The 17,882-nt window shown below is 35.7% G+C and overlaps 1 protein-coding gene and 1 long non-coding RNA gene across 2 annotated transcripts; one reads left to right on the top strand and one right to left on the bottom strand.

Moving 5' to 3' along the window:
- The first annotated feature begins 1,743 nt into the window (after nt 1–1,743).
- Nucleotides 1,744–4,390, top strand: LOC133867961 (uncharacterized). The gene is made up of 3 exons (XR_009900247.1): nt 1,744–2,108; nt 3,841–3,978; nt 4,055–4,390. It is a non-coding gene; the product is annotated as an uncharacterized LOC133867961 (long non-coding RNA).
- Nucleotides 4,391–14,588: 10,198 nt separating this feature from the next.
- On the bottom strand, nt 14,589–15,403 carry LOC133881038 (uncharacterized). The gene is made up of 2 exons (XM_062320027.1): nt 14,731–15,403; nt 14,589–14,623 (listed from the first exon to the last, which is right to left on the bottom strand). Exons 1-2 carry the CDS (start codon nt 15,401–15,403, stop codon nt 14,589–14,591), a joined length of 708 nt encoding a protein of 235 aa, XP_062176011.1.
- Nucleotides 15,404–17,882: the final 2,479 nt, after the last annotated feature.

Genomic DNA, 17,882 nt, shown 5'->3' with positions numbered 1-17,882 from the left:
CATCTAAAAGGACTTTAATTACATCTATGCCATTCCAGAATAACACTAGGAGAACACCAGAAGATGCTCTAGCATTTCTCTTGTCGAATCATGAGGGGTAAGTCTGAATGCGTGGTATGAATGCGTGGTATCAATAAATATTTGGAAGTCTCTTTCTCATAATTATATGATCGATGTTTACGAGGCCAAGAGAAACTCCCATGAAAACTACTTTAGCTTCGTCTATATATATATTGTTGGTTTCTCCTAAGGTTTATTTGGATGTCCACACTTGTTATATATATATATATATATATATATATATATATATATATATATATATATATATATGTCAGAGAAATATCTGCAACAAATAATTCAAACCAATCTCAGTTGGATTCAAACACTGCAACAGCTAGCTCGATCTCTCAGCCAAGATTATCTGATCTTGTTATCTGATCTCGATTATCGTATATTTCAAACAGAATTTGTATTTCATAGCAATCTTTTGTAACAGATTTCATTTATAAATAGAAACCCTTCACCTCCGTTTAAGGTAACCATAGTAGAGATATGATCTTTTGTCACTCCTGAAAATAATTTTTGACCACTTTACCTGTGTAGTAAGGTGATTTCCTAGCTCAATTTAGTGTTTTTTTTTTTATTTTTTTAAAAAAAAATTAAAATAAAAGTAAAAATTATCACGTGAGCAAATGTGGTCAGCAGTTGTGTCTTGGGTGGAAACGTATCATATCTCAGTAAAATAACATAAACGGTGATTGAGTTTATTTCCCTTCTCCCCTAATTATCGTGACGTTGTCAATCTATTTTTATTAAAAAAATAAATAAGTTAATGGTGAATTGACAATATCAAATAAAACAAAAAATAAATTAAAATAAAAGAAGAACAATAAAATAAAAATAGTATATATATATGATTTGTGTATGAAACACTACGCATATATTTCTTTTGGAGAGTTGAAATTTGGACCTAAAATAAGGGGTAAACTGGTAAAAGAGATGAAGCTAGAAGTAATTTTTTACTTCTGATTTTTTGAGCTGCACGAGGCAGGAAAAAATTGGCAATAGTTGGTCGACAAGAAGGATATCCCACTTGGCCTCTTTCTTCTTTGCATGCTTTCCACTTGGAAATCCAGCTTCAGTTGTATCGGTTTGCTTGTTTGCTCTCTCTCTCTCTCTCTCTCTCTCTCTCTCTCTCTCTCTGTCTCTGTCTCTCTTTGCATGTGGTGCAGTGGGCAAGAAATATGACACGATTCCAAGTTGGTCTTGAACCCTATGCAAGGTATTCATTTTAAATCCGAATAAGTAATTAATTAGTACATGAGTTTCTGTGCTTGACGTGGTACAAAAGGTAATCTTGCTTTATTGTTATGAATTAAATATATTTCTCTTGGAATTATGTATTAGGACATTGAATAAACAATATATTTTCAGTCTAAATCATGAGCTTACCACAATAAAATAATGTAAAAACTTCTCTATTGAGTGTAAGCAATGTCTTCTTATAGTGCAAGTTTAATTTGATAATTAACAACAATGCGTCTTTCACTTCCTAAAACAAAACTCACTAAGTCGTGGATTTAAATTTTATATTTTCACCTGTGAATAATAAACTATGTTTTATAGTCAATCCGAATTTAGTTTATGGTGCACCATACTGGGTCTGTAGGAGAGATTGTATAACTATGGCCCTGTTTAGAAACCCCCTTCCCCTTCCCCTCCCCTGCCTTTCTCCCTGTTGGTACTGTTCATGTCAGTACGAATGTTGAACTTTTGAAAAAACTCACTTCCTCATTACATTTCATTTTCCTATTTTATCCTTCTGCAACACGCTAAAAATTTTTTCCCCCTGTCATACTGCTCGGCATTTCTCTCCAAAATTTCACTTCCCTCTCTCTCCCCATTCACTTCCCTCCAAACCCAGCCCAGAAGGCAGAAAAGCGACCCTCTCTCTCTCTCTCTCACTCTCCCTCTAGCCAGAAGGCAGAAAAGCGATCTGGTACTGGGGCTCACTCTCCCTCTACGGTACGGTTAGCGATCGGTCGGTAAGCCCAGTCCCGACTCCACAAACCTCCTCTTGCAAATCTAACGTAAGCGAAACCCAGACGGTAAGCCTACTCTTCGTGAAGTGGTTTTCTTTTTCTTCTTCTTTCGATAAATGGGTTTTTTATTTTTATTTAATTCGGTGGAGAACAAAGGATTCTAGAAAATGGTTGGGGACTGCGTTTTCCCGGAGCCCAAACAATGGGGATTCAATTTTTGGGTTACAACATAATCAGGTTTTGATTTCCTGTTGATGGGTACTGAATTTCTGGGTAGAAATTCTCTGATAGAAGCTGTAGGAGTATGGGAAAACTTTCTGGGTTCTTGAGGGTTTTCGGGAGTTTTCGGGTAAATAATAGTTTTGGCGTTATTTGAGAAGAAAACCGAATGAGCTTTGGGTAGGATTTTCTGATGTTTCTGTTTGAAATTTCCCCCTGTTTTTCGGTTGTCAGTAGCCTTAGTGTTTGCACTCTCATATAAACCCCTGTTTGAGTTTTGGGCATTGCGCTGCTTTCCTGTACTGAATATGAGATGGTTTTGTGTGATTATTATGTTGATGATAATTATTGTGGTTATTGTAAAAACTAGTAAATGAAATGTTTAATTAAATTAGAGAAATATTTAGAGTGATGGATAAAATCAAAAAAGTACATTGTTTGGATTAAGATTTAATTTGGGTGAAATTTTGGAGAGGTTGATAATGATGCTCTAACATGGGATTCTATTATAGAAGAGTGAAATGTTGGTTGGTTGAAAAGTTAATAAAAATTTAATATTTATTTGAAGTAGAGAACAGTTGAAGAGTTTGATATACAGATAGAGCTCAATTAGTATAATTTCACATTTCAGTTCATCTCCTTAAATACTACTACTACTACTACGTTAGATTTCATGTATAATAAAAACAAATTGGTCCCCGGCTTTGGTAGGGACACTAGTGGTCCAGCACATGCATGGCATAGCTCTAAATTTAGGCACTTCTTCTCTCCTTCTCAAATGACAAAATGTTAAACAAAACTTAACAATAAAAAAGTACTAACAGTAGGAAGAAAAAACAGTAGCATGAAAATGACATAAAATACTTCAAATATCTGTATACTAAAATTAATAAAGAAGAACAAGAAGAACGATACGAGAGGGAATGATAGATACCTTCATGATCCAACCGACTCAAACCCACTGTTGACAGCTTCATATCAATCTTTGACCTTTGTCTTTATATTTATTTTTTTTAACCATTTTTTTTTCTTCGTAATTATAGAGGGAGATGTATATAACCCTAACCCTCACTCATACCTACCATAAACTAGTTTACAAAAAAATAAAAACAAAAAAAAATTAAGAGAACCCTAAAGTTAAGGAGTACGACAACAACCCAAACTATTCTACCTCAAGCCATTGCTTTGCTTCTATTTACCAACTTCATTTCACATTTAAGTTGTGATTTTTGATGAGCTGGATTCTCTGGATGAAATTCAATGTAAAAGTAGTTGTTCCAATACCAATAAAAAATATCTATTTAAATTTCTTTTTCCATTTTAATCAATTTAAGTCTTACGTACGAATGCAACTATCGGAATAGGGGGGGTTTGATTTTTTCAAACGGTCATAAAATTCAATATCAAACTTACCTAGGTGTATATTATATTCAAAAAAACCCAATTAGATTGGAAAACATTAAAGTGGTTTTCTCTCACATTTTTTATTCTTTTGTGTATGTTATTTATTTATTTTAGTTTTAATATTTTATCTTAATATTTGTTCGATTTTAATTTTCTCGACATCCACCTGATGTAGGCACGCGTAAATATGTCTACGAGTAGCGACTTCTCAAGTGGTCATCCGTTATGTAAATGTAGAGTTCCTGCACGAATAAGGTACTCTTGGACCTCGAGCAATCCCGGTAAAAAGTGGTACGGATGTCTTAAGTACAAGGTAATTTCTGAGATTAACTTTGTGTTATATGCCCTCATCCATTATGTTATGACATTTTTGTTCTCTTTCCATGCAGAAGGCCGGGGACTGTGATTTTTTCGTATGGGCTGATAAGGAAATGTCACCTTATGAGAAGGGTATGGCGAAATACCTGAAAGAACTGGAGGACAAAAGGGTTGCTGATAATGACGGGCTCGATGCATTCATTGAAGAAAAGTGCAATCAACATTATGAGAAACTGCGGCGGGACTTAGAGTTGGGTTAAAATGACAAAGTTGATGCAATGATTAGAAAAAAAATGCAAAAAGCATTATCATAAACTACGGCGGGAGTTTGGGTTGGGTCAAAATACAACTTGGATGATGTTAAAGGCTGCATTGTTAGTTGCCTTTTTGCTTTTAGTATTTTATGTTAGTGGTTACAGTGAAACTAGAAGTACTACGTTAATGTTAAAATAACAATTATGGATGCAGCTTAGTTGTGTGTTTTCATTTTGAATGTTATATCTATATATGAACCAAATTGAGCACCTCTGTATTTTGAATGTTATGTACTTCTTCTTGTCATGGTGTTATTAAAAATAAAGCATTTTGGACATATATTGACACAAACAGACTTCGTGTATTTAATACTATGAAAAATAAAATTAAACAAACTTTCGTTTATGAACATATGCATAATTTAAGCTAAATATCATTGAAAAAATACCATACCCGTCTCTAATCCAGTACAACTTAACATATCGGATAACTAAGTCATTAAAACAATTACAACCAAATTACTTGTCATAAAAGTACAACCAAACATAGAAGATCACCTAATACCCAACCTTTGATCTTGTTGACGTTCATGTCGCATTGTTCCACTCCCACATGCTATTTTTCATTGTATTCCGATATGCCCCCATGTACCTTGCACTTGACTGTGATTGATCTGGTCGTAGTCCAGGTGTTACATGCGTTTCACCTGGCATATTAACCCGCTGTGATACATCGATCCAAGCTTCGCCGTATAGTTGTTGTAGAGCGTGTCTGAATAATGGATCAATATCCCCACAGTCCTTGCGGATGAAGTTGTGTATAGTACAACACGCAATCACAAGTAATCGTTGGTCCGGTACCTCGTACGGGGGCATATTTTCCAAAATTGGGAACCGATTCTTCAAAATCCCAAATGTCCGCTCCACCGTCGATCGCAGTGAAGAGTGTCGGTAATTAAACAACTCTTTATCAGTCCTGGGTTGGGGTCGGCCCTGGCGAAAGGTTTCCAAGTGGTATCTTTCGTTTCGATATGGAGGCAGGAACCCCTTGTAGCAACCATAAGCTGAATCCACTAAATAATAATATCCTACAAAATACATGTTTTTTCATTTATTGTAAGCATACTGTTATCTACAAAGTAAACCTCTATCCTCGTAAAGACACTTGTTGTAGTAACAGTACCTTCGTCTGGTGTTGGGAAGTTCATGGTTGGATCATTTATTGTCTCAGTGAAAATTCTAGCGTCGTGTGCGCTACCCTCCCAACCACTGCAGACAAACGTGAAACAAAGGTCGAAGTTTGTCACGCACATCACATTTTGTGTCGGGGTTGAGCTTTTGCCTCGAAAAGGGACATCATTGTGATTCGTCACGCGCGCCATCAGATGTGTGCCATCGATAGCACCTATACAACACTGAAATTGGATAATGGTTAAAATTTGAATATAAATGACAAACAAACATAATAAAATCTACTAACCTTAAACCACGGGTAATATCGCAAATTATGGGCGACATAAGGATGAGGAATCTCCGTGCTACAAGGTTGTATAATCGTCTTTCCCAACCTGCAAAGTGCCTTGCATACGCGATGACAATATTTGCTAATTGTGGCAGTTGATCGCTGTAGCCTGTCACACACCGTCCTCTGTGACTATGCTTGTGCAACTATTAGGCAAAAGGCTGCTACTTGCTCAGTGATTTTAACATAGCGGCTACTTCCGAGATAACCATTATGTTTCAAGGTACAACATAGTTTCATGAATGTGGGGGGAAACATTCTGAAGCGCTCATAGCATGTATTCGGGTTAGGATTGCTCAAAACCCAATGGATCCACATTGCGCCCGTCAAGGAAGACATGCGTTGCGGAATGCGCACAACTCGGTCCATGTGTTGTATCGTATAATTCAATTCTTGGAGCACATTGAACAGTCTATGAAATGAGTTCTCTAACTCTTGAAGGACCTCTTGCGTGTACCTTAGCCCATCGTTCTCATCTTCATCGTCATCCATGTTATCCAAATTGGGTTCATCATCCATATTATTATCTGCCCAGTTTACAGCGTTGAAGTTCAAGCTCGATGGACCAGGGTCATCCATGTCAATTAATCGGATAAAAAAGTATCACCTACATGAGGATACTAACAACTAATTAATATAACTAAATAGGAATAAATACGCTAGATAAATATCATAAAGTCGAAAATATCACTACATTACCAAGAGAATAAGTCATAACATATCCAAACTACAAACAACTTTAAAAGTCATAAAATGTCACTGTGAAATGCAAACAACGAAACATAATCAAGGTTCAATTGTCATCGCCCCGAACAAAGCTCATCATCCAATCTCTTTGGCAAGCAACTGGCATCGCTACAAAAAGCTTCGCGTAATTGTTGATGGTCATGGCTTCACACGCCTTACATTGTTGATGGGCATCCAATCCAAACTCAGGGGCCAATGTGTCTATTATGGCAACTGCGTCAAGGAGCCAATCTCGTCCACGCCCGGTGCTACAACCTGCATTCCCAACAGATCCAATGGTATCGGTCTTGATAAGCGTACGCTCAATATGATCTGCGATTTTGTAGAATTCTTGATTGAGGTCATGCATAACCGCCTCTCCTTTCGACGACCTTTTGCTACTGTGTGGCGAATGGTTTGTCGGGGACGCAACCCGCTTACCCTTCCTCTTGTGAGTCCGTGGGGGAGGAAGTTGGGGTTCGGTGAGGTCGATTATGGCCAGTGTGAGGTTAAGGTCGACGCATGCAATGTCGTCGTTCTCCAAACTTTCCGGGGGGGACCGTGTGCTAGCATGTCTATACCGACCGGTTGCAGTTGTCCCTCCAAAGATGTTGTTCAATAGGGAGTAGTTCGCCGGTGCGCCATTCCTGAATTTGTAATATTTCTTTGTGCCGTGTTGCTGCAAGACATTGTGAATCTGTTAGGGGATGAATAGTATTCGTCAAATTCATAGAATAATTGTACAAATGATATTGAGAGACTTACCGTTTTCAGTTGTTCCCATTGACGCTCATCTAGCGCAACCGTGTTGTCCACCTCGTTCCAACCCGCTCCAGTTGCAATGTGGCCAGTAAGGAGGTCAGTGAAGTTCTTCCAGTTTTCTCTCAACTTCTCTATCTTCTTTGACAACTGGTCCTGACTGTACTGGACGCCATCCCCCTCGACACGTTTGTTCAAATTAGCAGTAATGTTAGCGAAATGGCCCTTGAATGATTGTCTCACACCTTGTGTTGCCAGATCCAACAGTTCATAAACTAATGTCAACTGATGCTCTTCGGTCCATTTTATTTTACGGGGTTTCGACTGTGTGGTGGATGGGGCTGGTCCAGGATGCTTCCTTGGGGACTTACGTGGAGCATTAATGTATGACATCTATGAAAATGTTTCATATGCATAACGATCCAATTTTATACTCGATACATGTTGAGGAATATAAATGACATAAAAACACATCACGAAGTTTAAAATAGACGATCAATCGTTGAAATTTTGAACAGCATCATACCTTTCTAATTGTCGCACGTGGTCGTAGGAAGTATCGCGGGCGCTGGAGTGAATAGTCACAAAAAAATTTGAAGAACACGATTATTGCAAATCAAAGAACATGATTCGTTAAAAATTCAAGCTAATCGAACTTCAACATAATTCAGTTCATTTTAATTATTGCTTCACTAGCTAATCTTTCATTTATATAAAAGATCGACAATAAATGAATATATATTTTAAAAAGGTACATATAACCATCCCATAAAGAATACAAATTCATAAATGATCAACAATAAATGAATATATGAATATATAAAGATCAACAATAAATGAATATATGAATAAAAATTTTGGCATGTCATAGGGACTTTATATATGTTATTATGACTTGGACACCCTGGAAACCGAACAGAGGATTCCATTGGGAGGTCCATGTATTCTTTGGCTTGAGCTCTTTTAATGATTATGGTATATTCCTCTGTGTATAAATTTCCTGCCTGTTTGTTGAGATTTGGTGTTCAAAGCAATGTGCTGAATCAATTTCTGCATAGATGTCCAACCACCTCCTAATCTTACTGAAATTGCAGCCCATTATAAAAATAGCGTGCTCCTCTGGCTCAAATTTAGAATAAATGCACCTTGATTAACCATATTTCAGTTCCTCATTCAACAAATGGTTCCTTGCTAGCCTATACTAAATGACATTTTGTCTTTTTTCACAAATTTATAATCAAAGGCAAAAGTATTCAATGACAAAAGGTCGGATTTTTGGTCCATGCTTGATTTTTGAATTGGAAGGATCATATTATTGTCTTGGAACATGAATTGTGTTTTCAACGGTTTATGTTAGAATGGACCATAGGCCGTATAGTTTAGTGTTCTAGTCAATGGTTTGTCAAAAACCGTGAATCATGATAAACTTTGACAAAATCATTGTCGTAAATTGTAGTAGGTATAACCAACAGACAACACAGATACAAATTCTGTAGTTTAGCCAATCGACAAAAACAAAATGAAAAAGTGGGAGTAAAGTTCTCAAAGAAGGAAATGGGTGAAAAGACCACAGTTGGTCATGTCTCTTCTCAGTGCACTTCTTAAACAAAGAAGTGCACTCTAAGCAATTTTACCAATTTAAACATGCAGCAAAAGGTTTATTATAAGGGTCAAATCTTGTACTTCTTGAAAGACAAGCATTCTTATAATTTAAGATTATAAGGGTTAAGGGTTTAATCAAAAGAATATCCAATATTCTAATGGATATATGTGTTAAATTAGTATGCTCAATGATGTGACTGAAACTGAAATAAAAGTTGAATTCCTTATTTGTTTCTATGCTTGATCAATTGCAACGGAACCATTTTTTTCTTTGTTTGATGTAAAAGAGGTGCCTAGGTAGCTAGAAATTTACATGAACACTACAAAGATATTCAAAAAGCTTGGCAAACTATTAAACAAATTGCATATATATAACTCCTACGTAACTCAACAGAATGACCATTGGCTCAGCTAAAGCAAATCATTCAGTAGCGTGAACAGTATTGAATGAGTAGAAAAGAAACGTAAATTTCTTGAAATTTATTTTCACCTTTCCCTATTTTCCTTCCAACCAGACAAAACCCAAATCAAAATGATCAAAGGCAAACTACATTTATCAAGAGTTGGCATCAAAATCACCCAAATTGAAAAATCTGTAAAAGGGAAACAAAAAAAAAAAAAAAAAAAACACACCTGTGAACGTGATCTGGTACTGGGGCCCGTCACTGCAAAAATCGTCGACCCTCCGGCCGGGCATGCACGACTGAAGGCCAAGCAGCTGCTTCCCCGTGCAGATTTTGCTCTATTGGACCCACTATACACCAACTGGTTTAAGAGCTGCTGTTGCCGTGTGGAAGACCGTATATCCATTTATAGGCAACTGATGTCAAACTGGTATAATGAGGGAGTAAATTGAAAAGACTGAAAGTGGGAAAAACGGATGGAACGTATCGTATGGTTCCTGGGTGCGAATCGTAGGGTAGTTGAGGTGTAAATGTAGGAGATAGATGGGTATTATAGATGCAAATCGCCCGTCAAGGAAGAACTGCATATTGATGGAGATAGATTTCTCAGTGGTGTGAGAGGTTTGGGGAGAGGCGCTTTGACAAAAAGTCCCTCTACGTTCGCTCAGTCTATTACTTAGGCTTGCAGGAATTTTTGGGGTTTCACAGTCTACACACTGTGCAAGCGTTGCGGATTGCAAGATTGGAGAAGAAAAGAGAAGGGTTAAAATGAAAATTAACACCTGCACGTTCTGTGTGAGATCTGGAGAAAGCGATTCGGTTGTGGAATTTTTTCATCTCGGTAAAATAACAGTTCCAGCTTTGGATGCGTTGAATAGTCCAGGGCTCCAAGCTAACCGTACCGTAGAGGGAGAGTGAGAAAGGGTCGCTTTTCTGCCTTCTGGCTGGGTTTGGAGGGAAGTGAAATTTTGGAGAGAAATGCCGAGCAGTATGACAGGGGGAAAAAATTTTCAGCGTGTTGCAGAAGGGTAAAATAGGAAAATGAAATGTAATGAGGAAGTGAGTTTTTTCAAAAGTTCAACATTCGTACTGACATGAACAGTACCGACAGGGAGAAAGGCAGGGGAGGGGAAGGGGAAGGGGGTTTCTAAACAGGGCCTATATGTTTGTTTAGTGTTTGATACAGTTGAGGGAGTCGCCTACGTACGGGAGCATTACGATCGAGGAGTTTGAGCTGCCCTGGTTAATGATTGTCAGGAAAGAAAAAAAAAAAATAGATATGCCTTTCGACTGTATTGTTATCTGATTTATGAAGAGTAAAAGTAACTCGCTGGGTAATTTGTAAGCATAATATATATAAATAAAATGCTTATTAAATTAAATAAGTAGTGGAATTATAAATACTTCTAACCATATTTTTGGTCAAGTGATACAAAGAACGAAGAATTTTTTTTTTTTTTTTTTTTTTTTTTTTGCAACACTGAGAATTCTGAAAAAGACAAAAATTTAAAGAGTTCTTTTGGCCTATGCTTATGAGTGTGTCAATAGATGGATACATATGGCTCTTTATATAGGTAGGCTAGTGACCCTCGTTATTAATTGGATAGCTGATTATTCTCCTCTCATCAAGAAGAATAAATCAAAAATATTAATATAAAAAAACAGTTTTAATTAAACCGTTTTGATTTCATATAACTTAATGTGGAATAAATCATATTCAATCTTTATATTAAATAATTATCGTTACGATAATTATTTAAATTCCAAACGTTACAATAAATTAAATAATTACCGTTATGATAATTATTTACGTTTCAACCGTTACAACGAATTAAACGTGTCTAAGGGACACATATGTAATTTCTTACATTCTCTCACTTGACCCTTATGACACATATAATTCCTTATGATGTCCGGTTCTTCAATATGATTATCACTTTATTTATTCCAACCATTCATGAAATCCTCTCACTCACATAAAGAATACTATGCATGAATCATGACGGTAAAACTTTATATAATAAGTTGTCCCTTCCATGTATTACATATAAAATATTCCTTAAATGAGTACTATATGGGCAATCAAACTTTATGAATAAACTTCTTATAAGTTATTCGGGTCTAACTTTAATTTTATCCTAATGGATAATGTAACAAATGTGTACAAACTTTATTAACAATAACTTGATGTCTATAGACAAATCAAAAAGAACTAGGTACGAAATGAATCAATGAGTCCCATATGCTCTACATGACTTCTAAACAGCTTTACCGGTAAACCTTTAATTAGTCATAGGATCTGCAATCATCAATTCAGTACTGATATGCTTAATGAGCACTTTTTTTTTTTTTTTTTTTTTTTTTTTTTTTTTTTATGTTCCCTCTCACACGAAGATACTTGATGTCAATATGCTCACTTCTGCTTCCACTTTTATTATTCTTAGAAAAGAATATGGCAGCACGATTATCGCAGAAGATCTTGATTGGTCTCGCTATAAAATCGACAATTTTGAGACCACCAACAAAATTTCTTAACCTTAGTGCTTGTGTAGTGGCTTCATAGCACAAAATAAATTCTGCTTCCATTGTAAATGTAGCAACTATAGTTTGCTTGTTACTTCTCCAGGATATAGCCCCTCCAGTCAAGAAAAAGATATACCCTGAAGTAGATTTTCTACTATCTACACATCTAGCAAAATCTGAATCTGAATACCCAACCACCTCCAAACAGTCAATGTGTTTGAATGTCAAATCGTAGTCCTTGGTTCTTTGCAAATACCGCATGACTTTCTTTGCAGTTTTCCAATGTTCCATTCCTGGGTTGCTTTGATATTGACCCAACATTCCAACTGTCATTGCAATGTCAGGTCTAGTGCAAACTTATGCATACAATAGACTGCCGATTGCAGTTGCATATGGAATGTTCTTCATCTGCTCCTGTTCCAATGCATTTCAGGGACATTGATCATTACTGAATTTGTCTCCTTTAATGATAGGTGCTACAGAAGCCGAACAGTTCTTCATTCTGAATCTTTCCAAAACCTTTTCAATGTAGGCCTTTTGAGACAATTTTAATATTCTTTGTTTTCTATCTCTGTGAATCTTTATGCCAATGACACAAGATGCTTCATCCAAATCCTTCATTTCAAAATTTTGAGAAAGAAACTGTTTGGTTTCATGTAGCAAACCTAAATCATTACTTGCAAGTAAAATATCATCTACATATAGGACTAAAAATATGACTTTACTCCAACTAACTTTAAGGTATATACATTGATCAACAAAGTTCTCAATAAAACCAAATGAGGTAATAACTTTGTGAAATTTAATATACCATTGACGGGTGGCATGTTTTAATCCATAAATAAATTTATTTAGTTTGCAAGCTTTCTGAGTGTTATCATCAAAACCTTCACGTTGTTTCATGTAAACCTCTTCTTCAAGATTCCCATTCAGAAAAGCCGTTTTCACATCCATTTGATGTAGCTCTAGATCAAAATGAGCTACTAATGCCATGATTATCCTAAATGAATCCTTCTTGGATACTGGAGAAAAGGTTTTATGATAATCAATGTCTTCCTTTTGTGTGAAACCCTTGGCCACAAGTCTAGCTTTATATCGTTCAACATTACCAGAAGCATCCATTTTGGTTTTGTAAACCCATTTGCAACCTATGGTTACAGCTTTCTCTGGTAAGTCAACAAGATCCCAGAATTGATTTTTACCCATGGATTCAATTTATTCCTTCATGGCTTTTAACCATAATGTGGAATATTCTCCACTCATGGCTTGTGAAAATGAATTTGGATCATCCTTAGGCCCAACATCAAAATCGGACTCTTGGAGGTATACAATATAATCACTAGAGATTGCTGGTCTAATTATTCTAGAAGATCTTCTTAATCCTACTTCCTCCTCATTTGGAGGGGGTTGAGTAGGTTCAATATGAACTTGTTCCTCATGAGTTGATTATTTTGAAATTGATTTTGGTTCAAGGCAATCTATTTGGATTTCCTTAAACATAATCAAACGTCCTTTAGATAAAGAAGCATCAGTCAACTCTTGTGCTTCCTCTAATTCAATCCTTTTGGGATAAGCACTCCCACTATGTTCAGGATCCTCTAAGAATTTTGCATTCATAGACTCAATAATTCTAGTATTATTAGAAGGACAATAAAACCTAAATCCTTTGGAGTTGACTGCATAGCCAATAAAATGACCGCTGGTTGTCCTTGGATCTAACTTCTTTATATTTGGATTGAAAATCCTCACTTCAGCAGGACAATCTCATATGTACAAGTGATTTAAACTTGGTTTCCATCCATTCCATAATTCAAAAGGTGTCTTAGGGACAGCCCTGGATGGCACCCGGTTTAATACATACACAACAGTTTTTAAGGCTTCACTCCATATAAATAAAGGTAACTCAGAATTACTAAGCATGCTCCTTACCATGTTCATAAGTGTGTAATTTCTTCTTTATGCTACACCATTTTGTTGTGGTGTGTCAAGCATTGTGTATTGAGCAACAATGCCTTCTTCTTCAAGAAATTGCGCAAATGGACCTATCATTTGTCCATTTTATGTGTACCTTCCATAGTACTCTCCGCCTCTATCAGATCTTACGATCTTGATTTTCTTTTCCTTTTGTTTCTCTTCTTCTACCTTATAGGTCTTGAAAGCATTGTGTGCTTCAGCCTTATCATTTAGAAAGTAGAGATACATATACCTTGTATGGTCATCAATAAAAGATATAAAATATCTTTGACCATTTAGGCAAGGAGTAGGAAAAGGTCAACAAATATCTCTATGTATGATTTCAAGAATCTTAGAACTCCTTTTGGCACCTTTAGTGGTCTTGTTGATTTGCTTTCCCTTTATGCAATCCACACAAGTACCAAAATCAGTAAAATCAAGAGTTTTTAAGACTCCATCATTTACTAATCTTTTAATTCTCTCTATGGAGATATGTCCCAATCTCCTGTGCCATAACAAAGTGGAGTTTTCATTCACAAGGCTCCTCTTTGTGCCAACACTAGAATGCAATGATAAATGATTGTTTTCAAAGTTGGGATCTAGATCAATTTTGAATAAACCATCAACTTTGGTTCCACCACCAATAAAAATTTCACCTTTAAAAATACTAAAGGTAGAGTTTATAAACCAAAAACTAAAACTAATAACATCCAGTTTAGAAACCGAAATTAAGTTTCTAGAGAAGCATGGAATAAAAAATACATTTTCCAAATCTAAAACATAACAAGTTTTCAAAATCAATCTAAAGGTTTCAACCACTTCCACATGAGAAAACAACTTATTTTCAGAATAAACCCGTTGCTCATTGCTTGTCGGTTTCCTTGTGTTGAGAAAACCCTGCATTGTATTAACAATATGGATTGTAGAACCAGAATAAATCCACCATGTATTACAAAGAGCTTCAACAAAAAAATATTCATGACATACTAGAGATATGATATTACCTTTCTTTTCAAGCCATCTTTTGTACTTTTGGCAATCTTTCTTCATATGCCCTCCATTCTTGCAGAAGAAACAAGTATCCTTATTGTCATTTTTCTTGATTGACAATTTGTTATCTTTCTTGAGATGCGGGGTACTTTTGCCTCTTTTACTCTTTCCCTTATCATGAGTAGCCACAATGTGAACACTTTGTGGTTTCTCATGCTTTACCATTTCTTCCTCCTGAACACATATGGTCAGAAGTTCATTCACTGACCGTTTATCTTTATGTGTATTATAGGATATCTTAAAAGGAGTGTACTCAGTCGGGAGTGAGTTCAAGATGAAATGACCTAAGAAGGACTCGGAAATATCAACATCTAGGGACTTCAGTTGAGCTGCCATGTCTCTCATTTCCATAATGTGCTCTCGCACACTTCTGGATATGTCAAAGGTTTTACTTGAGAGTTTCTTCATTAGGGTGCTTGCCAATGCCTTATTGGAACTTACAAATTGTTCCTCAACGGCCCGCATGAACTCTGTTACCTTATTGCATTCAGGGATAGAACCCCTAATGCCCTTAGTTATGTGAGACTTCATAAACATGAGACTTAGGCGATTAGATCGCTCCCACCTCTCATGCTTCGTAACTTCTAATGGCGTACTAGTATCCGTGAAGGCAGGTGGTTCGTCCATACGGAGCGCCAAATCAAGTTCTAAACACCCCAAATAGAAAAGTAAATTTTCTTTCCACTCAGAAAAATTGTTCCCATTAAGCATTGGAACAGTGCTTTCTAGAATAGCAGTAGTAGAAATAGTTGCAATAATCAAGAAAAATTTTTAATGCTATGAATTTAATTTTGTTTTAAATTAACCAATGCTAATTTAATAATAAATAGTAAATTTCAACCTACCTGTGGAGAAATGTTGCATCACGCATGAAATTTACCTTTTATTAATAAGACTAATAAATTTAAACATTAATTAAATAAAATTCTCCGTACCTGTGGGCCTAAGAGAAATTTTATTTTTAATATTAAATTTGTTATCTTATTCTAATTAAGTCATAAAAATAAAAACCCCCCTTGTGAGGATAAGCAATTAAATTTATGAATTAATTACATAATCGATGTTAATTTTTCTTCATGAAGTTCATATGTATAACCCTGATGTAATTATTATTCTAAAATTAGGATGCTGTGGCTCTCCCAAAAATATTATAATAATTACGACTTCATTAACATCTATTAACTGTATAGATGCTCACAAACAGCCTCAAGAATATAACAAACCAATATTTAAATTGAGTAAACAACATTTTTCAAGGTGCAACCAGGAAAGTGAGGGGGGTCACAATGGACACACTTAAATCCCAAGACTTTCTTTAGCCAGAACTTTTCTAGATATTGCATTCTTGGATATTACTGTAAACACGCCAGCATATATGGTATTGTTAATTATTCTTAAGTCTAGGCATCAAGCAATTTATAATTAAATATAAATTAAACAATTTTAATTATATTCCTAAGTTCAATTATTAAATAAATAATAATTTTAATACTGAACATATAAAACATAACAAAAATAAATTTATGACATGAAAGCATAATAAATATCATGGCCTAATGGTTTAGTAAGTGGCCTTAGGCCCTTTACACTTGGAAACCCAAGTTCTAAACCCTACAATAACCCAAATGTTTATTTTTATTTTTATTTTTTATTCTAGGTGACTAGGTAACTGTCGAGATATTCCAACGACGTACTACGTTCAAAGATGTAAGGGATCTTCTACCCCTTCTATAATTATTTTATCCATTGATTCAAGCATATTTACGAATAATTATTCTCGTTATATATTTCAAATTCAAATTGATGCATGCAGGATTGTTTTAAAATAGTTTTGAGTTGAAAGTCATTGATAGAAACGATATTCTTAAAATTAATGGTTTTAAGAAAAGCTTTAGTTATAAATGACTTTCTAATTGTAGTAAATATGCTTATTTGGTTCCCAAGACGGGAAGTTACTACTTTTTGAAATTAAAAAAAAGATGAGTGTAAAAACCCTTCCACACGTGGCCTCAAGATGTACTATAAGAAAAGTGAAGAGAATAAGAATAATTTATGAGAATGAGATTTTTATAAATGGGGAACGTGTGTGGAGGAGACTATTATTTTAGCCCCAGAGATATTCACAGAGATTCACAGAGGCTCAAGCTCGGTACCGTTGCTTGGATGGAAGCACACCCACTGAAGGACTTTGAGAAGGCGGTAATTCATCCCTAGGTCATGCTAAGTGCATTTTGATTAATTAGCTGAAGGGGCAGGCCTGTGGCCACAGTTTACCTTCCTGGGACGCATTGACTACACAACCCTAGTACACAGGGCGTAATAGTGTACATGGGCCCTAAATATGAGAAGTTTATTTATCAACCAGTAATTTTATGCTTTACGAAAAATGCCGAACTTATATTTTATATTATGGAACTATTTGATCTCAAGTGTGTTAACAATTGTTTGAAAGAAAATGAATTTAACTCAACCGTTTTATGGTTGAGGGTTATCATACTGAGCATTTCTTGCTCACCCTTATTTTGTTTTGTTTTCATGTTATGAGCAGAGAGACCTAAGCGGCCGGGATGGGATCTAGGCTAGCATTAGGATATTGCATTTCCGTTACCTTAATAAATGCACTTGCACAATAAATTTAGTGTTTTTTTTTTTTTTTTTTCGTTTATTGTATCAAACATAATTACTCTTTTCGAAATAACCATTTCCGCATTTATTGAAACTTTTAGTTTAAAAAATTATTTTTCTAGTAATTTATTTAATTTAGCATATTAGCTAGGTTTTTTGGCAGACCATATGAATCTTTACAGTTTGTGTAAGGAAATGGACGAACCTAACCCTTAGTGGTTTGGGGGCATTACAATTTATATGCCAATTTTCGAGATAAAGGGTTTAGGGGGGTGGCACTAAAGGAATTATTGTAGGCTGTAGCATTGGCTTACACTGATATTGAGTTCAGATATCACATGGAAGAGATTAAGAAGTCGAATTCGGCGGCCTTCGAGAATCTAGAGAAGATTGACCCCAGTGGATGGTCAAGATCATGGTTCAGTGACTATCCAAAGTGCGACCTTCTTGTCAACAACATCTCTGAGTGTTTCAACTCATA

The sequence above is a fragment of the Alnus glutinosa genome, chromosome 1, assembly GCF_958979055.1.
Source record: "Alnus glutinosa chromosome 1, dhAlnGlut1.1, whole genome shotgun sequence".
Classification (NCBI taxonomy): Eukaryota; Viridiplantae; Streptophyta; class Magnoliopsida; order Fagales; family Betulaceae; genus Alnus; species Alnus glutinosa.
The sequence above is the reverse complement of the archived record's forward strand: the minus strand, read 5'-3'. Positions and strand labels throughout refer to the sequence as shown.

Coding starts and splice junctions, on each gene's coding strand:
- LOC133881038 (XM_062320027.1), bottom strand. CDS start 15,403: ATGGACGAACCACCTGCCTTCACGGATACTAGTACGCCATTAGAAGTT. Junction 14,624..14,730: donor AAGATGGCTTGAAAAGAAAG/GTAATATCATAT, acceptor AATACAATGCAG/GGTTTTCTCAACACAAGGAA.